The sequence below is a fragment of the Myotis yumanensis genome, unplaced genomic scaffold (assembly GCF_028538775.1).
Source record: "Myotis yumanensis isolate MYYU_CA2020_CCGP unplaced genomic scaffold, mMyoYum1.0.hap1 SCAF_1, whole genome shotgun sequence".
In the NCBI taxonomy this organism is placed as follows: domain Eukaryota; kingdom Metazoa; phylum Chordata; class Mammalia; order Chiroptera; family Vespertilionidae; genus Myotis; species Myotis yumanensis.
Window position 1 is genome coordinate 29,543,833 of NW_027223752.1, and position 23,600 is coordinate 29,567,432.

The window sequence follows — 23,600 nt, forward strand, 5'->3', positions numbered from 1 at the left end:
CATAGTACCAAGTAGGAAGCAGGGTTCCTGAGTTTATCAGACACATGACTTTCAAATATTTTCTCCCATTCCATTGGTTGCTGTTGTTTCCTTTTGGCGCTTTTAAATTTGATGCAGTCACATTTGACTATTTTTGCGTTTGTTGACTATGTTTTTGGTGTCATAGTCAAGAAATCATTGTCAAACCCAATGTCCTGAAGATTCCCTCCTATGTTTTCTTCTAGTTTTATGGATTTAGGTCTTAAATCTATTTTGAGTTAATTTTTGTATATGGTATAAGGTGACTCAAACTTCATTCTTTTTATGTGGACATCCAATTTTCCCAATACCATTTGCTGAAGAGACTGTCCTTTGCCTATTGTGTAGTCTTGGCACCCTTGTTGACAATCACTTGACAGCATATGCAAGAGTTTATTTCTGGGCTCTCTATTTTGATCCATTGGTCTATATCTCTGTCTTGATTACTATAGCTTTATAGTAGTGTCTGGAAATCAGGAAGTGTGAGGCCTTCAACTTTGTTCTTTTTCAAGATTGTTTTGGCTATTTGGTATTTCGAGATTCCACATACATTCTAGCAATTTTTTTTTATGTCTTCCAACAAATGTCATTGGGATTTTGATAGAAATTACAAAGAATCTGTAGATAGTTTTGGGTAGCATGGACATTTTAACAATATTGAATTTTTCAATCTATAAACACAGCATGTCTTTTTTTTTTAAATTTCTGCAACATTTATTGTTCTATCAGGATGTCTTTTCATTTCTTTGTATTGTCTTTTAGCAATTTTCAGTGTACAACTCGTATTTTACACCCCCCCCCTTTTTTATAATCCTCACCTGAGGATGTCTTTATTGATTTTAGAGAAAGAGAGAAACATCAATTGGTTGCTTCCTGCATGTGCCCTGACTGGGGATTGAGTGTGCAACCGCCCATTGTGCCCTGACCGCCGGGTATTGAACCGGCAACCTCTTGGTGCATGGGAAGACACTCAACCAACTGAGCTACATAGGTCAGGGCTCTTGCATGTCTTTTCTATCTTTTAATTTACTGAGGTATAGTTTACATGCAATAAAATGCACCCATTTTGCCTCGGCCATTATAGCACAGTTGGTTGAGCATCATCCTATGCACGGAAGGTTGCTGGTTCAATTCCAGGTCAGGGCACATACCCAGGTTGTGAATTCCATCCCCAGTTGGCATGCATATGGGAAGAAACTGATTGATGTTTCTCTCTCAGATCAATGTTGCTCTCTCTTCCTCTAAAATCAATAAAAACATATTTTAAAAAATGCGCCCATTTTGTGTACATTTTAATGCATTTGGACAAATCAATATATTTGAGTAACCATCACAACAATCAAAATATGGAACAACAGTCCATAAATGGCCTCGGAAATAATGCCATTGTGCATTGTGTCAAGGATTCTTCACATATTCTAATAACTAGGCATGGTGCTGGGTGGGTGCAAGATTTATTGGGGTGTTCATTTATTGTTATATAATAGAAAATAAAAATAATTTAAAAAATTATTTTAGATAAAAAATCTAAAAGAAAGTAATTATTCTCAACTACAGTCATAAAAATGTTCCAAATTATTTAGTAAGGCAAAATCCACATTTTAAATAAAGTAACTTGCCTTAAAAAAAAACACAGTTCCAATTCCTCTACATCCTCGTCAACACATTATTTATTCTTTTATTTATTTATTGTTTAAAGTATTACATGTCTCCTTTTTCCCCTGATTAACCTCCCTACGGGGAGTGGGCCTAAGACCCAGTCTGGCAGCAGAGGCTCGGAGCAGGCACCCTGTGTGTGTGTGTGTCCACTGGTGGCTGCCCCCAGCCGTGCCACAGAGGCTCAGAGCAGGTGCCCCGTGTGTGTGTGTGTGTGTGTGTGTGTGTGTGAGTGTGTGTGTCCCTGCTGGGGGCCTGCCCCCAGCTGCACCATGTATAGGCTTGGAGCAGGTGCACCATGTGTGTGTGAGTGTGTGTGTCTGCTGGGGCCTGCCCCCAGCTGCGTCAGAGGCTCAGAGCAGGTGCCCCTCTGTGTTGATCTCTCAGGCTCCCGGCTGCGCCTGCTGTTGTTCTCTCCCTTGAGCGGAGGCCAGGGCGGGCTGGAAGCTTGGCTTCCTCCATCACCGGGGGCAACCCAAGCCTCCAGCTCCATGGCCACTTGGCTTCTCCATTGCGGCCGCAGAGAAGCCAAGCCTCTTCAGTCTTCACTCAGGCCAGAGCCTTCAGTCTTCGCTCTGTGCCTGTGTATGCAAATTAACCGCCATCTTTGTTGGGTTAATTTGTATACTCATCTGATTGGCTGGTGGGTGTAGCGAAGTGACACCAATTTGCATGTTTCTCTTTAATTAGTGTAGATAGATAGCATTGGCAAATAGGTTCTCCCATGCAGTGGGCTTTCTTGTTGTTTTGTTGATGGTTTCTTTTGCTGTGCAGCTTTTTATTTTGATGTCATCCCATTTGTTTATTTTCTCCTTAGTTTCCATTGCTCTAGGAGCTGTATTGGTAAAGATATTGCTACAATGTATGTCTGATATTTTGCTGCCTCTGGAGTCTTCTAAGATTTTTATGGTTTCCCATCTTACATTTAAGACCTTTAACCATTTTGAGTTTGTTTTTCTGTATGGTGTAAGTTGGTGATCTAGTTTCATTTTTTTGCATGTATCTGACTAAATTTCCCAGCACCATTTATTGAAGAGACTGTTTTGACTCCATTGTGTGCTCTTGCCTCCTTTGTCAAATATTAATTGAGCATAATGGCTTGGGTCTATTTCTGGGTTTTCTGTTCTGTTTCATTGGTCTATGTCTATTCTTGTGTCAGTACCAGGCAACTTTGAGAACTGTGGCTTTGCAATATAGCTTGATATCTGGTATTGTGATATATATTTTGATTTCAGAGACAAAGGGAGAGGGAAAGAGAGACAGAAACATCAATGATGAGAATCATTGATTGGCTGCCTCCTGCACGCCTCCTACTGGGGATCAAGCCCACAACCCCAGGTATGTGCCCTTGACTGGAATCAAACCCGGGACCCTTCAGTCCGCAGGCTGATGCTCTATCCACTGAGCCAAACCAGCCAGGGCATATTTCTTAATAGTAGCCATCTTAAATAGGTGTGAGGTGGCATTTCATTGTGGTTTTGGTTTGCATTTCCCTAATGACTAGTGATGCTGAGCATCTTTTTATGTGCTTGTTGGCCATTTGCATATTTTCTTCCAAGAACTGTCTACATAAGTCCTTCGGTCATTTTTAAATCTACCCCATTCTTTTAAATGCTCATGATATTTCATAGTATAGACATAACATAGTTAGGATCCTTTCATGAACATTTACATTCTTTTCAGTTTTTCTCTGATATAAAATGGTACACTAAACATCCTTCTATATAATTCCTTGTACATTTGTGGATATTTCTCTACACATTTATAACACACTGATCATGTATTTTATAGGAGATCACCTATGTGATACTTATAAATAACCAAAAACACCCACCAGAATTAGGCTCACAGGATATCTGCAATTTTTATTTTAATCAATCCTGCTACACTGCTGTCTAAAATGATTATACCTATTTGCACTCTTATAAGCACTCCATGACTACCCGTTTCCTCACTTGTTATATATATATATATGAAAATCTTCTGGCCAGTCACTTGTCTTAATATTTGGGGGAATTGCTTTGCATAGAAATGTATAATTTTAATATATTCACACGCATCAAGATTCACACGTATAAAGTTTAGATCTTTGATCCACTTGAAATGTATTCTCATAAAGGGATATAAAGTAGGAATCTAAAGTGTTTTTCAAATGGATAGCCAACTTGCCATTGTAACAATAATTACTAACATTTATTGAATAACTCTTACTTGTGGCAGGTACTGTTCAATCTAATCCCATCTTATTTGGGTTGTTTTGTGGATTAAACAAAACTTTTTCCCCAAAAAAACATTAAAAAAATGTTCTTATTGATTTTACAGCGAGAGAAAGGGAGAGGAAAACATGGATGAGAAACATCCATCCATTGCCTCCCGCATGTCCCCTATTGGGGGTCAAGCTGGCAACCTGGGCAGGTGCTGTGACCCAGAATTGACCCTCCGACCTCTCATTGTATGAGACGACACTCTACCAACTGAGCCACAGTGGCCAGGACTCAAAACATTTTAAGAGGTTGCAAGAAAGGCACCAAATGTTTATGTAGATTGCCCAACTAATATAGATATTAACTGGTAAAATCAGGATTCTAACCCTAGTAGAATGACTCCACACTATTTGGCCTTCTAATACAATTTCCTTTTCCTAGACTTGAAATACAAACTTTACAATATACCAAATTGTCATAAATATATAGGGGTTCATGGACTTATTGTTTTAGTGATCTAATTGTCTGTACCTACACTACCTTGTGATCATTTAAAATATCTATTCTGCCCTGGCCGGTGTGGCTCAGTTGGTTGAGCATCGTCCCATGAACCGAAAGTTCACTGGTTGGATTCCAGTCAGGGCACGTGCCCAGGTTGCGGATTCGATTCCTGGTCGGGGTGAGTATTGGAGGAAACTGATTGCTTTCTCTCTCACATGGATGTTTCTCTCTCTCTCCCTTCTCTCTCTAAAATCAATAAAAATATATTAAAAAAATAAAGTATTCTGATCATGTTATTTATCCAATTTAAATTTTTAATAACTTCCTACTGACCTCAAGATCAAGTCCAAACTCTTTAGCAAGTCACATAAGGCGCCCCCTCCCTCCCACCTCGTACCTCTAGAGTCCCAGATGTGGGTACAGATAACTTCCCCCTACGTTCTAGTTATAAAAATCTCCTGGCAGCTGTCTGAACAGGTGAAACACATTCATTCCATGTAATATCTGTCTCCATGCTTTTGTTTATGCTTCCTGCACCTCATTTTCTTTATCTCATTTACTAGGCAAGCACCTATTTATTTTTAAAGATTAACTCAAACATTACTACCTGTAGCCTTTCCTCCCTCCCTTTCCCAACCAAGTAGAAAGAAATCATTCTCTCTTCTTTTGTTTCTAGTTGTCATACTTTTATCCTAGCATATTATTTTACTGTAGTTATTCATCTACATGTTTCCCTTTCCCAACATAATAAGAGTGTCTTGAGGGTAGGACCATATCTTATTAAGTACCGAGTATAACCTTAATAAGTAAATAATATAAAACAACCATGGAAGTTGTGAGCAGTCATCTGATTTATAAAAAGATGTAACAAAATTTCAAATGAAACAAAATATCATTTTCAAAACAACATCAAAATCATTTTCAAAACACCACCAAAAAGTGAGTGTATTTAACTGTTCTCAGCTCATAACAGCAAATGTGTGAGTGGAGCAAAAACGCATGTTGTAGCATGTTTAATAAACCTGCAACAGAGAAAGTTGGTTGAAGGAAAGCAGAGAAACTTGTCTTTTAAGTATTAGAATCGAGGGGCTCCATAATCATCTGGCATCCGCTCAATGTTGTACCTAATCAGGAAAAAAAATTAACACTGGTAAGAAAGGTGGGTCCAGGAGCCACCTAAAAACCCATTCTTTACTGACGGCGATACTCTTACCCCCTCACTGTGAATCCTTTTTGTCAGTCAGAACATTTTAAAGGGATATCACAGTGAGTGATCTGAAGCAAAATGCTGACTATAATGTATTTTCTTTATTCTTCAAAGTCAGAAAGTTACCAACGGGGGGAGCTGGGCACTGAGTCCAGGTAAGCGCAACTCGCTCGCCCATATTATTCCCTCTATATTGTGCTCTCCCCAGGCTGAGAGGCTGGGCAGTAATAGTCTGAGGACTGGCATGTGAACATCCAAGAAGGATAAAGAGCAGCTTTAAATTTTTTTTTTTTTAAATAGGCAGTTTCCCAGAGGGGTGCTAATCACATGCACTAGGCTTTTAAAATAAAAATTTCTGGCCAAAAAGATTAGTTTGATTTAAGTTACTGCTTTGCATTTAAAGCAACATGTCACTCTATTTCTTCTGTTAATCATATTGTAACAATGTGAATGTCTGCCTCTTTCCTAAATTCTACCTTATCTTTTGCCCTTGTTCTTGTTATTTTGTCTCACGTTTTCAAATACAACTATGTAAGTATTTGATACAATATCTTTTAAATTCTTCTATAATCTGACCTCATTTTTAATTGATATCAACTATATACTTTTAATTACTTCCCCAAAAGGAAGTTCTCACCTATGGTTAGAAATGTACATGATGGGAACTCCAGGGATCTTCCTGATTCTTCGTTTAAGGTCCCGGTCAACTGTGGCCACAATATAACACTTGTGCTATAAGAGACACACATAAAGTTTACTGAGTCTACTTAGTGATACTATAATGGCACAATCACTGTCGAGTCTGAAGAATTAATTCATTTTCACAGTACATAGCAAAGGTATAACAATTTGTTGAGTAGATACTATGATTGAGGAGCTCATGTTTATAAAACATATTAATAAGTTGCCCAGGGCTGAATGTAGCTCTGAGAATCTTGAGGAGGAGAAGACAGAAAAGCTAAAAGTTGTAATCCATTTTTTGTCTCATATGTGGAAATGACTTTTACATCTGGGGTAGAAAATTCCTTGATTTTGGGAAAATGCCCCAAGGGACTCTATGCAAAGGCAGAGTAAGTGCCTTAGATTGGAGGGCACAGCTTCTGCCTTTCTCAGGATTGTAAGGCCTACTCTGAGGCCTTCTAGTGGTGGAGGTAGGCTGACCTCTTGGTCCTGAAGCCAGACTAGGATCTCCAGGACAAGTCTTAGCCTAGCAACTCTGAAAGCAATATGTAGCTGCCATCTGTGAGGTAATTTATGTTGTACTTTACTTCTATCATACCCAAACCTCCCACTGAGTTTTATAACAAGTTGTAGCCTGATGTCAGCTATGCTGTGGAAATTAAGGGAAATGCTGGACATGCCCATGAATGGAGTTGCTAAAGGGCTGACAATGTGGTCATTCAATGAAGATGATTACCCACAGCCTAGAGAGGCTCTTATAAGGGCAAACAGTGGTGGCTGCTAAGAAATAAAAAACAACTGATTCCAGGGTCTTTGTGAGATGACACCCTGGGAGACTTAGATGCAACTGAGAAATGCTTCTGGGTTGGGCATCGTAGAGAGGAACAAAATTCCTTTGTGGGGAGTAAGTGGAATGGAACCTTATTTTAGATTCACAGAGAGGTGAAATCTGGTATAAATTGACCCTTGAAAAACACGGGTTTCAACTGCTTGGGTCCACTTATATGTGAATTTTTTCAATAAATACCTGTATTGTTTTTGTTCTGCAGTTGGGAGTCTGCAGATGTGAAGGACGGACTGCATGCATTGATCCACATCATATCTATCTATCTATCTATCTATCTATCTATCTATCTACCTACCTACCTACCTACCTATCTCTAAAAGGCTAAGCCACCGCCTGACCATCCGGTAGGTATGACACACACTGACCACCAGGGGGCAGACACCCAATGCAGGAGCTGCTGAGCTGCGGTGACCTGGTAGCAGCAGTTCTCAGGTGATGCACCTCGGAACCAGAGAGGAGGGAGCCCGATTCCAGGATGTGTCACCCGAGAACTGCCCTCTCTCAATCCGGGACCCCTCTGGGGATGTCAGAGAGCCAGTTTCGGCCAATCCCTGCAGGCCAGGCTGAGGGACTCCACCTGCCAGAGGGACCCCGCTCACTGCGCAGAGCCCTTCAAGCCATGGTGCTGCCCCAGGTGCGGCCGGTTGGGGAGGGACCATGAAAGGTTGGCTCCAGGGCATGTCTGGCCTGTCTTGCCTAGTGCCGTGCCGCAGGCCACCTTCTAATTAATTTCCTTTCAATGTGCGTGAATCCGTGCATTGGGACACTAGTTTTATATAAGAGACTTGAGCATTTATAGATTTTAGTACCTGCAGGGGGTCCTGGAACCCAATCCCCCGTGGATACCAAGGGACAACTTAAGTTTTTGGGAGTCAAAAGTTAAGACAATAGCCGAAACCGGTTTGGCTCAGTGGATAGAGCGTCGGCCTGCGGACTGAAAGGTCCCAGGTTCGATTCCGGTCAAGGGCATGTACCTGGGTTGCGGGCACATCCCCAGTAGGAGATGTGCAGGAGGCAGCTGGTCGATGTTTCTCTCTCATCGATGTTTCTAACTCTCTATCCCTCTCCCTTCCTCTCTGTAAAAAATCAATAAAATATATTAAAAAAAAAAAAAAAAAAGTTAAGACAATAACACAGATTTTCAACTGCACAAGGGGTCAGAGCCCTAACCCTGGCGTTGTTCAAGGGTCAACTGTATTATCTACACTCACTCACTTGAATCATTTTATAGAAAAGATTTATGGACTAAAGAATCAGTAAGTGTCCCAAATCACACACCTAATAAATGCAGGTGCTAATATCTGAAACCCATGATCTTTCCATTATGCTATCCTATACATTTCTAATCCACTTCCCTCTAGTAAATGAGGACACCTATAATTACTATGAAGGGATTCTCTCTCTCTATATATATATGTATATGTATATGTATTACATTACCGTTTAAATTCCTAGCTACTTTTCTGACCATGAACATTTAGGAGACAATAGTTTGCCTTCTCTCTTTTTTTTTTTTACTAAGCACACAAAGTAAGCATTTAAAAACTGACGATACCTGAGTTACTCTCTGTACTAAGCAGTCATCTGCATAGGTTCCTTTGTGTGTGCATGGTAATCGTTCAAATCTTGGATCCTTGGCGATCCTAAAAGGTTATAAAAGCGGATTAAGGAAAACATTCTGGCAACTGGATAACTTTCTGAGTCTTAATCAGTGTAAAAAGAGTAACATGACCTATGTGTAGATCTTAAGGCACCTCTCTCCTTATGAAGCTTACCTTTTTAAAAAAAAATATTTTTATTGATTTCAGAGAGGAAGCAAGAGGGAGAAAGGGAGAAACATTAATGCTGAGAGAGGATCACTGATTAGCTGCCTCCTGAACGCCCCCTACTTGGGATCAAGCCCGCCCAGGTATGTGCCCTTGACCGGAATCGAACCTGGGACCCTTCAGTCTGCAGGCTGATGCTCTATCCACTGAGCCAAACCAGCTAGGGGTGAAGCTTACTTTTTAATTGGAAAGAACTTAGAGAAAAAAGGAAATTAAAATTTCCTGACTGACAGCTGGTGTGTCTTAGGTCATATATGGTAATCTTCATAAAACTCTGAATTATTGTATTTCCTTTTGCAGATGAGGTAGCAGATTGAGATGAATTAATTTGTTTAAAGTAAGCAAGCTGGGAAAGCCAGGATTCAAAACCAAATCAATTTTAACCCAACCAATTCACTTTTAGGAAATTGTCTTACACATTGTACAAGAATGTAGGCACAAGGATAGCCACCACAGCATAGTTTATAAACATAATTTAAAACTGGAGATAAAAAAACAAAAACAAAAACAATCCCTGGAGATAATCACCCGGCCGGTGGGGCTCAGTGGTTGAGCGTTGTTGACCCATGAATCCGGAGGTCATGGTTGATTCCCTGTCAGGGTACATGCCTGGGTTTTGGTCTCGATCCTTATGGGGTGTGCAGGAGGCAGCCAATCAATGATTCTCTCTCATTACTGATGTTTCTAACTCTCTCTCCCTCTCCCATCCTCTGAAATCAATAAAAGCATATTTTTTTAAAAAAAACCTTGAGATAATCTGAATATCCATCAAGTTAAATACATTTTGATACCCCTATCTTATTTTTTTTTAAAATGAGGTAGAGTTGTACGTATCAACGTGGAAGGACCTATAATAACCTGTTTAATAAACAAAATAGGCCACTGAACTATCATTCAATTAAGAAAAGACAAATCTCTTTTCTCTAGATTTGCATTTGCCTGGAAAATACATCTATATACCAATCCTTCTCAGTTGTCAATTCCAGGGGAGGAGAATGGACAAAGTGTGAATATGGAGGGGGAATTTTACTTTTTATTGTACAGGGTGTGGCAAAAGGTTTACAGTTATTCATATGGAAAATAATATAATAATAAATAATAATATAAGAATAAACTATTTTGTGTACTCACAACTGTAAACCTATTTTTGTCCCACCCCATATGTATTTGTTTATATTGTTTGCTATTAGAAAATCAACCACGTATTATTTTTATACAAATGTGAAATAGAAAAACCCAAGTCTGTGATCCCCAGAGCCGTACTCTTTCTATTACACAATGATGATGAATAAAAATACACGGCAGCACACAGGTACCAAGTGCAACAAAAATACTCCACATTGCAGAGTTCAGAGCTAAGTCAATGCGGGTTGGGTATATTTAAGAAAAAGTTACATGGAGATAAAAACAAAATGAAGATGAAAGAACGTTCCCAGCAAAGTTAAGGCAGGCACATTCCAAACAGGGAGCCAACACATCTGTAAAATGGCTTGGGGTGTGTTCAGGGAAGAGTGAGAAGAGTGTTCGTGTAGAGGAAAGTGAGATAGGACTGGAAAGGCAAGTTGAGGACAAACTGGGAAGAGTCTCCAATGCCAGGCTGAGGACACAAGTGATGGGGAGTCATGAAAATTTTCTCCAGGACAGAGTAACACAAGCAAAGCTTTTTCTTAGAAAGACTAAGTGGGCTCTGGAGAAGAGGAGACACTGGGAGAAAGGAAGACTGGCCGCTGAGAAACGAGGTAGGCAGCTGTCTAGGTCTTTGCTCTTATTTGTTATCCCTTTACTGCTGAAGTCACCAATCTCCTCCTCCCCACTGTTCTTTCCCAGAAATATACCAACATGCTCTAGGACCTTATCCATGTTAAAAAAGAAAAAAAAAATCCTTCTTTTTACTAATACCAGCCCCTCTAATTAACAACCCATTTCTCGGCTTCTCTTCGCAGCCAAACTTGGTGCCTCCATTTGTGCTTCAGTGTTCTCTCCTCCCACTGTTTTCTTTAAATTACTTTTTAAATAATTGCCTCTTTTCTCATTTTTATTTGAAATATTTCAAGTATGTAAAAAAGTATAAAGAATGATGAACTGTATCCACCATCTCGTTAAAGAAATGAAACATTACAAATAAAAATGAATAAAGCCCTCTCTCCAATCCTAACAGATCTTTTTACCTCCTGACAAGTAACTATTATCTTAAACTTGGTATTTATCAGTCTCACATAAGTTTTACTGTGTATGTAAAATTACATATGTATGTACCTGTAAACAATGTAGCTTGCATGTTTTTAAAAAATTTTTATTGATTGATTTTAGAGAGAGAGAGAGAGGAAAAGAAAGTGAGATAGATAGATAGATAGATAGATAGAAACATCAAATTCTTGTTCCACTTATTTATGCATTCATTGGTTGATTTTTGTATGTGCCTTGATCGGGGATTGAACTTACATCCTTGGAGTTCGGGACAACACTAACCAACTGGGCTCCCCGGCCAGGGCCTAGTTTGCATGTTTTTAAACATCAGATAAACAATATGTTCCACATATGTGCTTGCTTTTTTTTTTTTTACATTGTTTTGAGAGACTTATCCATATTGACACGCAACTCTACTTCATTCATTTTCACTACTGTGTAGTATTTTATTCATGAGCATTCCACAATTTATTCATTATCTTAATGGATCTTTTAGCTGCTTAGACTATACATATAAGAAAAATTCCAATACTTGTCTCCAATATATGTAAATGAGCTTCTCAAAGGCAGCCCCCCCCCTTTTTTAACCAGACTCACAGTATGAAATACATTTTACCTAGCACTCAGTATAAAAATGAAAAAAAAAGTTCTGTGATATAATAATCTGTGCTACATGCAATGCATGCTGGTATTTTATTGTTTATTCTATACTTCACTTAAAAAACTACTAGTTGTTAAATAGACTTTACAGTCTATAGATTTGTGATTTCCCAGGTTGAAAGACACAGTATCGTAAGAATATTGACAACCTCGATTTTGTCAGATATTACCAAATTGCTCTCCAAAGTGACTGTCCAATTTATATCCATAGCAACTGAGTATGAGAATTCCCATTGCTCCACATTCTCAACTATTCTTCACATTGTCAAGCATACTTTAATTCTTGCCAATCTGGGTATGAAATGATATTTCATTGTGAATTTAAGGATTTTGTCTTTATCTTATAGAAATGTAGTTTTTCATATGTTTTAAAAATAAGCCCTTTGTTGATTATATGTGTTACTAATATTTGTGGCTTGTCTTTTCACTTTATCGTGTCTTTTGTTATAGAGAAGTAATTGATTTCAATATAGTCAAATTGATTAGTTTTCCATTGTGGTTTGGACTTAAGAAATCCTTGCCCACTCCAAAATCATTAAGATATTCTCTATATTTTCTGTAAAAGTTTAGACACTTAATCTACCTGGAATTGATTTTTGTGTAAGAAGTGAGATAATGATCCAGATGCAGAAAAAGCATTCAACAAAATCCAACACCTATTTTCGAGAAAAACTCTCTTCAAAGTGAGAATAGAGGGAGCATATCTCAACATGATAAAGGCCATATATGACAAGCTGACAGCCAACATTATACTCAATGGGCAAAAACGAAAAGCATTTCCTCTAAGAACAGGAATAAGACAGGGATGTGCACTTTCACCACTCATTCAACATAGTACTGGAAGTGCTAGCCATAGCGATCAGACAAGAAGTAGTAAAAGGCATTCAAATTGGAAAGGAGGAAGTAAAACTCTCACTATTCGCAGATGACATGATGTTGTACACAAAATACCCTAAAGACTCCATCAAAAAACTACTAGATTTAATAAATGAATCTGGCAATGTAAATGTAACAGGATACAAAATCAATACCCAAAAATCAATGGCTTTTTTATATACCGATAATAAATTCTCAGAGAAACTAAACAATCCCATCTACCATTGCAACAACAAAATTAAGATACTTAGGAATAAATGTAACCAAGGTGGCAAAAGACCTGTACTCGGAAAACTATAGGATGTTGAAAAAAGAGAAGATACAAACAAGTGGAAGAATATACCATGTTCATGGATTGGTAGAATTAACATCATTAAAATGTCCATAGTACCCAAGGCAATCTACAGATTCAATGCAATCCCTATTAAAATACCAAAGGCATATTTCACAGAGCTAGAACAAACTCCCCAAAAATTTATAGGAATCAAAAAAGACCCTGAATAGCTGCAGAAATTTTGAGAAAGAAAAACAAAGTTGGAGAAATCACAATACCAGATTCCAAGTTATACTACAAAGCTACCGTAATCAAAACAGCTAAGTACTGGCGCAAGAACAGGCATAAAGATCAACGGAACAGATCAGATAACCCGGAAATCGACCCAAGCCATTATGCTCAATTAATATTTGACAAAGGAGGCAAGAGCATACAATGGAGCCAAGAGAGTCTTTTAAATAAACAGTGTTAGGAAAATTGGAAAGATATATGCAAAAAAATGAAATTAGATCACCAACTTACACCATACAGAAGAATAAATTAAAAATGCATAAAAGACTTAAATGTAAGTTGTGAAACCATAAAAATCCTAGAAGAAACCATAGGCAGCAAAATCTCAGACATCTCTCGTAGCAATGTGTTTACACATACATCTCCTAAGGCAAGGGAAACGAAGGAGAAAATAAACAAATGGATTACATCAAAATAAAAAGCTTCTGCACAGCAAAAGAAGCCATCAACAAAACGAAGAGAGCCCACTGTATGGGAGAACATATTTGGCAATGATACATTTGACAAAGGGTTAATATCCAAAATATATAAGGAGCTCATACAACTTAACAAAAGGAGACAAACAATCCAATTAAAAAATAGACAAAGGACCTAAATAGACACTTTTCCAAAGAGGACATACAGATGGCCAAGAGACATATGAAAAAATGCTCAAAGTCACCGATAATCAGAGATGCAAATTAAAATAGCAATGAGGTATCACCTCACACCTGTCAGAATGGCTACCATCAACAAATCAACAAATGACAAGTGCTGACGAGGATGTGGAGAAAAGGGAACCCTAGTACACTACTGGTGGGAATGCAGACTGGTGCAACCATTATAGAAAATAACATGGAATTTCATTAAAAAATTAAATATGGAACTGCCATTTGACCCAGTGATCCCACTTCTAAGAAACCCGAAGCACAATGCAGAAAGAATGTATGCACCCCTATGCAGCACAATTTACAATAGCTAAGATCTGGAAACAGCCCAAGGGCCCATCAGTAGATGAATGGATAAAAAAAGCTGTGGTACAGCCCTAACCAATTTGGCTTGGTACATAGAGCGTTGGCCTGCGGACTGAGGGGTTCCGGGTTCGATTCCTGTCAAGGGCATGTACCTTGGTTGCAGGCACATCCCCAGTGGGAGGTGTGCAGGAGGCAGCTGATCAATGTTTCCCTCTCATCGATGTTTCAAACTCTCTATCCCTCTCCCTTCCTCTCTGTAAAAATCAATAAAATATATTTAAACAAAAGCTGTGGTACATTTATACCACGGAATACTATGCAGCAATAAAAAAGAAAAATCTCTTACCCTTTGAGACAGCATGGAGGGACCTGGAGAATATCATGCTAAGTGAAATCAGTCAGAGAAAGACAAGTATCACATGATCGCACTCATATGTGGAGTCTAAGTAACAAAATAAACTGATGAATGGAGTGGATCCAGAGACATGGAAGCATGAAACAGAGCAGGGAATCTCAGAGGAAGGTGGGGGAGGGTGGGTGAGTGGGAGGTAATCAACCAAAGACCTTGTATGCATATATGCATAACCCATGGACACAGACAATAGGGTGCTGAAAGCCTGGGGCAGGAGAGCGGGGGCAGGAGGGAGGGGGTCAATGGGGGAAAACAGGGGACATATGTAATACTTTTAACTTTATAAAGAATTATATATTTAAAAAATCATACTCATTAATATAATCACTGGTCTCAACAGAAAAGTCTTTAGTATTGGGAATGTGATAAGCTCATGATTTTCCAAAATTCTAATTTTCACTTGTAAGCTCGAGTTTTATCACTGGTAACTAATACAGTAAGTTGTTTTCCTTAGTGACAGGTTTATTGCATTTTTGAAAAGATATCTGCTAGATAGCAAAGCGTGAAATATCAGTCTATCAGTTCTTCACATAAAATTACATTCCAGCCCAGGCTGGTGTGATTAAGTAGTTAAGAGCATCAGCCTGTGCATCAAGACTCGTGGGTTCAACTCCTGGTCAAGGGCACGTACCTAGGCTGCTGGTTCGCTTGTGTGGGAGGCAACTAGTCGATGTGTCTCTCTCACATCAGTGTCTCTCTCTCTCTCTCTCTCTCTCTCCCTCCCTCCCTCCCTTCCCTACTCCCTCTTTCCCTCCCTCCCTTTTACTCTCTTTGTAGAGCAATAGAAAAAATATCCTCAGGTGAGGATTAACAACAACAAAATTATATTCCATGAAAAAGCAGCTGGTTCAGCCCACAGCTCAAACAAGCACACAAATGCTTTTCAATGAGCTAACCTTCATCTTTTGGCATCAGCAGAAGTGCTTTGTGTGCACTTCACATTACCACAAGGAACACTGATATGTACTCTAGAGTGGAGAGTTAGTAAAGTTAACAAAATCTATTGTTTCATTAAGAACATTCTTAAATGACTCTGGCTATTTAAAAATTTATTCTTTGTGTGTGTGTTTTTTTTAAAGAGGAAAGGAGAGGGAGAGAGAGAAACATTGATGTGAGAGTGGAACATTGATCAGTTGCTTCCTGCACGCCCCCTACCTGGGATTCAGCCAGAAACCTGGGCATGTACCCTGACCAGGAATTAAATCAGCAATTACAGGTATGGGTTGAAGCCCAACCAATTGAGCCACACCAGCCAGGGCTTTTTTAAAAATTGCCAGTGGGTTAAAAACAAACAAAAAATACAAATAGCATTATTTGGTCCATTGCTTTGATTTGTACTAAGGCACCAAACCAGCATTTCCACCACCAGTATAAAGACAATGTTTTCATATTATTATGAAAATGGTTTTGCAAACTCCCTGCAAAGGTCTCTGAGACTCCTAGGGGTCCATGTCCATACTTTGGGAACTGCTACTCTAAATTCAAGGGTACTTTCTAGAGTAAACTCAAAACTTAGAATATGAATTCTCTGTGAGATTCCGAAGGAGCTGTCTAGATAAACTAATAGGAAGACACTTTCTAATTGAAAATCGAATTAAAAGGAGGCCCACAAGACCAATATGACTAAGTAACTCAGTTCACAATAACCAAGACATAGAAACAACCAAAGCATCTTTTGACTGATGGTTGGATAAAGATACTGTGCATACAAATACAATGGAATACTAGTCATAAAGAAGGTGAAATATTGCCATTTGTGACATGAATGGACCTTGAGAGTATCATGTTAAGCAAAATAAGACAGCAAAGGACAAGAACCACATGATTTCACTCATATGTGGGATATAAAACAAAAAAGCAACCAATGAATAAACAAAAGTCACAAACAACAGTATGGTGGTTAACAGAGGAGAAGGGGGTAGGAGGAATATGGTGACGAGAGTAAAAGGGGTCAAACATATGGCAACAAAAGGAGACTAGGCTTTGGGTGAGGAGCACATAATGGGATATACAGATGCTGTATTATAAAACTGTACATCTGAAACTTATATAATCTTATTAACTAATGTTTCCCAATAAATGTAATTTTTAAAAAAGGCTTCAGCTTAAAATGTCTCTAGCCTTCCAATGTCTGTGTTCTTGACCAAAGTTAACTAATTTTATATTTAATCTACTCAGCTAAGAAATCTTTGGACAGCAAACAGATGAAGAAACGTCAAAAGAATATTCAACCTAGAACAACTCTAGACCAACCAGCTTCTTCCTACCTTAGAGCCACTCGATACTTCTGCCCCAATTTCTCAATTTCAGCCATTACACAGTCAGTTATACAAGGGATACCTGCCAGAAAAAAACACACGACATATTAATAAAAGAACTTGTGAATAAACTGATTTTACTCTCTCTGAATTATATCCTGCCAAGAATCTTAGGAAGACCCATGAGCTTGGCTGATATGGCAGAGTGGCTGAGCATTGACCTACGAACCAGGAGGTCACGGTTCAGTTCCCAGTCAGGGCACATGCCCAGGTTGTGGGTTTGATTCCTGGTCAGGGCTCATACAAGAATTAACCAATGAAAACATAAATAAGTGGAACAACATACCTTTCTCTCTCCCTCTCCCTCTCTAAAATACTTCACTTTAACACAGACATATTCACTACAGCCTTGTTTATAGCAGGGTAAAAACTAGAATTACTGACAGAAAAACATTCATGATATATTTTTTCAATATGAAAAGCAAGGAGAAATGGATAAATGTGATCTATCCATACAATAGAATATTACTTGGTAATACAAAGAAATGATGTACATGCTTTAACATAGGTGACTTTTGAAAATGTTGTGCTAAATAAAAGAGGACCAAATATTTTATGATCCCATTTTAATGAAATGTCCAGAATAGCCAAATCTACAGAGACAGAAAGCAAATTGTGGTTGCCTAGGAATGGTGGGAAAGGGAAGAGTTTAGGGATGTTGGCTAAGGATCCACAGTTTTGTGTTTTTTTTTTTAATAAATAAAAATGTGGGTTTTAAAAAATTGATTTTCAGAGAGATAGGAAGAGAGAGGGAGAAACTTTGACGTGAGAGCAGAACACTGATTGGTCACCTACCACATGTCCTCTACTGAGATAGAGCTCAAAACCTGGGCAGGTTCCCTGACAGGGAACTGAACCCGAACCGGCAACCCTTTGGTGCATGGGACGGTGCCAACTGACTGAGCCACACTGGCCAGGGCAGTAGTGAAAATTTTAAAATATTGACTATGACTACACTAAAATCTATTGAATTATATATTTTAAACTAGAGGCCCAATGCACGAAATTCGTGCAAGGGGCTTGGCCCCCGTCCGCCGCGGTGGCTGGGGGCCTCTGCCTTGGCCCGATGCTGCGGCTTTGTCTGGAAGGATGTCCGGTCTAATTAGCATATTACGGTTTTATTATTATACATGGGCATATTATATAGTATATGACATATCTCAAAGCAGTTAAAAAAAAGCACAAACATACATAGTAAGTAATGTATGATCCATTTTCATTAAAAGAAAAACAACCTTCACCCTACAGAGATAGTATATGAGTTTTTAAAACCGACCCTCTCTGAGGTAAGGCACTATAGGGAACTTTCATTTTTTTTTTAATGCTATATATTTTTTCAAGTACATTAATACTTTTGAAAGCAAAGTACAGAAATGTTAAAATCACTATAAAGAAATAGAAAGTAATAGAAAAGAGGACTGATGGGCATAAAAGAAAGCTGATGGGAAGCTAACTATTCTTTCTTGTTGGAGTATCAGATGGAAATGGAATATCCCAGGAGCTATGAGAAGGTCAAAGGGACATCTTCAAGGCAAGAAGAAGATAAAGGCCAGTGAAGAAAAATTAGTAAGCAGGGTTTAAAACAGTTAATCTCCTAGGTAAGTGAGTTTGCACTTACTTAAATGTTTCTTCAGCCTTTAGTTTGAGGTATTATGTTACACAAAAGACTGCAAAAAGTGGTATTCTCCTTAATAAGCTTGTTTTTAGAAAAGGCATTATAGCTGTCCTCTAAAGTATCCGTATCTAGAGAAAGCCTAAACAGGGCTAAAGCTCTCTTAAACAATCATCATGTAGATAATAATGGTGGAGCTATAGCATTAAGGAAACAATTTACTCCAAGGGCCAGGCTCGTACCCTTGATCCATCTCATTTACAAACAGGTCACAGCATTCCTGAGAAGCTGGAGAAGCAGCTAAGACAACTATAAGAAACACCATGGAAATACAAGAAGTCTACCAAGTTTAGCGCCTTTCCTCATAAAGGGCCTTTCTAGTTCACTCTTACAGCCATGTTAGTGCCTGACTTGAGACTAATCTTTATTATTTCTAAGAGATTTAAAAAAAATTTAAAGTATTACATATACATAGCTTTAAAAAGAAATACAAAAAAAGTAAAAATAAAAAATAAAAAAAATAAAAAGAAATACAGAAAGGCCTATATGAACAAGTAACGGTCCCCTGAAACTTCCCTACCCCATCAATTCTAATCCTTAAAAAGATAATTATGTTACTCTATTAGGTGTTTTCCTCACTTGGTAGTTACCTTCGTATATTAACATAATAAACTTCTATGTAGTCACTTAAAAAATTTATATATTTTTATTGATTTCAAAAAATATTTTTATTGATTTCAGAGAGGAAGGGAGAAAGAGAGAGAGATAGAAGAATCAATGATGAGACACAATCATTGATCGGATACCTCCTGCATGCCCCACACTGGAAATGGAGCCTGCAAACAGGGCATGTGCCCTGACCAGGAATCGAACCGTGACCTCCTAATTCATAGGTTGATGCTCAACTACTGAGCCATTGAGGCCAGGCACACTTTTTTTTTAAAAAAAATATTTTTTATTTATTTCAGAGAGGAAGGGAGAGGGAGAGATAGAAACATCATTGATGAGAGAGAATCATCGATCAGCACCTCCTACACGCCCCACACTGGGGACTGAGCCCACAACCCGGGCATGTGCCCTTGACTAGAATCAAACCTGGGACCCTTCAGTCTGCAGGCTAGCACTCTATCCACTGAGCCAAACCAGCTAGAGCCACACTTTTTACATTTATTCATTTTAGACATTTAAAGAATTTAGTTTTTATCTATCATATCCTTATACTATCTTGCTAGTTTTAATACATCAATAAACATTTACATTACTATCACTCTATAATGTTACTCATTATAGTATCTTTTAAATATTAAAGGAAGTGCAAATTTTTCCTTTGATTCCAATAATTCATTCATTATGGAAAAGCATAAGTCTACTTTTCACTTGTACTTTTAACCAGATGACTGGAAAATATTATGAATATAAACTCACCACAAAATGCAACAGATCTCACTATTAGGAAGTTATACCCTTTTACATGGACTAAATTTTCTTTTCCCTATTCACGGTAGTGAGGGAAGATCATTTGAAGGAAGGGACATCTAAATACTCAAGAGACATTTATTAATGGTAAACCGTATACCTAGGTGTAAACTACCCCAGATCCTTTGTGGTACAAATAAATACCAAAGTAGGAAGCAGTGACCATCATCACTTCCGGTTCTGTGATTGTAAATGACAAAATGTCTTATTTCGCTTTTCTATACTGGAGTGGAATGAAGAATGCTTCCTCCTCAATGTAAAAGAATAAGAATATATATACTGAGAAATATAATAAATTTTCATTTATCCCGAATTTTACTTACTTAATTTTTTATTGATTTTAGAGAGAGCAAGGAGGGAGGGCGGGAGGAAGGGAGGGAGAAAGAGAGAAGGAGAGAGGGAGAAAGAAAGAGGGAGGGAGGGAGAGAAAGAGAGAGAGAGAGATAGACTGATGTGAGAGAGAAACATCCACTGGCTACCCCCATATGCACCCTGACCAGGGATCAAACCCGAAACCTGGGTCTGTGCCCTGACCAGGAATCGAACCTTCCACCTTTTGGTGTACAGGATGATGCTTCAACCAACTGAGCCACACTGGCCAGGGCTGCTCATTTATCCAGAATTTTAAAATCCAGAATTAGGAAACAGAAAATTCCCCTAGTATTTTCAAAGTTATTGTCCATAATAAGTACCTAAGCACACTAAGTGTTTTCTGAATTGAGAGAATTTATTCCCAGTCAAGTTTGAATTATACTTCAATTTATTAAAAATTGTCATTGCTATGGTGAGCACATTAAATGCCCAGCAATTAAGTTAACTAGAACCTCATTCCCCTCTTTTCATGTATTTGGATAAATATGATTATTCTGTATAAATGTCACAGAAATGTAAAAGTATGATACTCACACTTGGCATAGAGACAATCCATCATTGACTGCACTAAGTCCAGTTTGGCCTTAATGGAAAAGTTGATAAAGTTGGTATCAACCAGGATGTGGTAAGGTGGGCCTAGCTGTGTGTTATATTGGAAGAATAAGCAGGAGGGGTGTTGGGGGCTGAAAGAGAAAGAAACAAAACACAAAGTAATATCTACATTGATACCTTGGTATGAATAAAAAGAGTCTCTACTTGGAACAGATTGCTCTAGATTAAGCTCTTTTTTCTTTGTTCTTGGAGATAAATCCTGTGATGGTTTATCCATCACCATACTAGGGCAAAATGAGGAAAATAAGCAAAATGTGATGAGGTTTCATAAAATTAAATGTATTTATTTACAGGAAATAACCTTTATTCTAAAAATATGGTCTTACTATTTTTTTGATGATACATTCTCTCTCTTAAGAAATGCCAGTGTGTTAAACAATGACCATTATTTCTTTTGAACGATTCTTGGCAAAGAAAACAAATAATGATATTAGATTTAATCCCCAGGATTTTAAAGAAAATTTTACTGCTCCATGAAATAAAACATCATTTGAACCATTGGAGTTGGTATATGCTCATCAATATCACTTTCATATGCATAGTTGTGCTATACTTAGAAATGACTGAGCAAATCAGTTCGAGAAATCCTGGATTTCTAAGGGGTCTATGGTTTTAGAATGTTTTAAAGGAAAACATGAAAATGTTGATTACTCACACTTCTCTTTCTTTGAGTGCACTGGGATCTTTCTTTTCTTTCTTTTTAGGTTTTAATCTATCCTTTTCTTTACTAGGGAAAAAAAAAGTAAATTAAATGCAGGAAAGAAAAACCAATAGCAGTTATAATCTCATTCAAAATTTAAAGTTTCTTTTTGTCTTCAGAGAAAATCTTACTTTGTGACTTCTTTACATTAGTATAAGCATACATTTTTTTAATAGATTTTTTTTATTGATTTCAGAGAAGAAGGGAGAGGAAGAGAGAGATAGGAACATCAATGATGAGAGGGTATCATTGATTGGCTGCCTCCTGCACGTTGGATGGAGACTGCAACCCAGGCATGTGCCCTTGACCTGATTTGAACCTGGGACCCTTCAGTCTGTAGGCCGACACTCTATCCACTGAGCCAAACTAGCTAGGGCTAAGCATACATTTTTTACATGAATATAAATATATATATTTTTGAGCACAAATAACTGTGTGGGAAGTTTACATAATTCATTAGACATAATTAAATTTAACAATCTCTTGCCAAAAACCCATAAATTTTTTTAATGGATAAATAAATGTTGGTTATACTATCATTTCTTCTTTAGTCAGAAGCTTTTTATCAAAGATCAAAATCCACTTTCGAGCAGTGGGTAAAAAGGCTGATGTTTGTCTTCAGATGCTTCAACAGTAGGAACGGGGGAGGAATCCCCATACACCTTTTATAAAGGGCTAAAATGTAACCATACATATACAAAATTTAACCTTTAACTAGAAATAAAATATTACTAATGGGAAATTTCCTAAAAATTACATAATACACACTAAAGGCAGAAAATACAATTTAATAACTCTGAAAGCTCTAATGGCCATTCATTTGTATTGAGACTCTTAAACACAATACCAGTCCTTACTAACTTTGTCCATTCTTCACTGAAGCTGTAAAGCTTTTCACACCCTCCTTATAATAGGGAACATCATTCCACTTTCTTCTTCCACAGTCATCTGAATCCTTATGAAATTTATAAAATGAAGACATCTAGGTGTTTCCCATTCTTTCTTTCAAAAATATTTGAGTGTCAGGTGCTGGAGACACAAGACAAAGATCACCTCTGACCTCACCTTCCTTCAACAATTATAACATTTTTTCCCTATCGAATGTAATAGTCTAATGACAAGAACATAAACATAATCACACCCACTTCACAGAAATATTAGGAGGCTTAAATGTGACATGATAGATAAAATATATAAAAATGGTGGCACAAAGTGAACGCTTAGATGTTTAGTTCCAGTCCCATTTTCCTGGGTACTCCTTCAGCAGCTAAGTGGCTGTTATACACTTGACTATCTCATGCTATATACATACATCCAAGACACAATGCTATTAAAAGTGAATGCAAAGTAACAACAAAAGTTTTAACGACTTATCCCCTCGTGACTTCTACATCTTTGGGCAGTCTATGAACCCCGTTGATTCCACTCACAGCCTCTGATCTCTGAGACTAAGCATTCGCTTCATGGTCGCATACTTCCTCGTTTTCTTTTGCTTCCCCTTGAAACAGAAATTTTAGAGTTAAGAGTCGGAAAATACATCCCATGTTCTTGAGTTCCTTCCTTTCTTTTGCCCATTCCCTTCCCTTCTTCCCTCAAAAGACCCAGCTCCTCCGATCCTCTCTGCCCCAACCCGGCCCACTCCCTACTCGCTGGAGCATAGGCCCCGCTTGGAGCAGTTTAAGAGCTAAGATTAGAATGAAAACAAGCAGGGGCATGAACCCTGGCCAGGGGATGACTCCCTGAATCTCCGCTCAAATGGGGTCTGACCATATCCCTTCTCAATCCTCCTCTCTCACCATGTTCACGCCGCACTCTTGTTTCTTCCGGAATCACCGCCGGCGCGACACTTTTACGTCACCCACAGACTGTTTCCGGCAAAGTCTAGCCCGGAAGCGGAAGCCGCTTTGGAAAACGGAA

The 23,600-nt window shown here is 38.2% G+C and overlaps 1 protein-coding gene across 2 annotated transcripts; it reads right to left on the bottom strand.

Moving 5' to 3' along the window:
• Positions 1-5,212: 5,212 nt before the first annotated feature.
• FCF1 (FCF1 rRNA-processing protein) lies at positions 5,213-23,558 on the bottom strand. Of its 2 annotated transcripts, XM_070416615.1 has the most exons (8): positions 23,480-23,558; positions 23,114-23,181; positions 21,639-21,710; positions 20,906-21,054; positions 16,861-16,933; positions 8,670-8,757; positions 6,224-6,318; positions 5,213-5,503 (listed from the first exon to the last, which is right to left on the bottom strand). In XM_070416615.1, the coding sequence occupies exons 1-8, from the start codon at positions 23,480-23,482 to the stop codon at positions 5,455-5,457; spliced, it is 597 nt and encodes a 198-aa protein (XP_070272716.1). In that variant the 5' UTR covers positions 23,483-23,558; the 3' UTR covers positions 5,213-5,454. The 2 variants fall into 2 exon arrangements, with proteins under 2 accessions (XP_070272716.1, XP_070272725.1); XM_070416624.1 differs by lacking the exon at positions 8,670-8,757.
• Between the last annotated feature and the right edge of the window lie 42 nt (positions 23,559-23,600).

Excerpts from the sequence above, each read along its gene's own strand:
- FCF1 (XM_070416615.1), bottom strand. Across the intron at positions 21,055-21,638 it reads GCACTCAAAGAAAGAGAAGT|CCCCCAACACCCCTCCTGCT; the intron begins GTGAGTAATCAA and ends TTTCTCTTTCAG. Across the intron at positions 6,319-8,669 it reads TAGTACAGAGAGTAACTCAG|CACAAGTGTTATATTGTGGC; the intron begins GTATCGTCAGTT and ends TGTCTCTTATAG.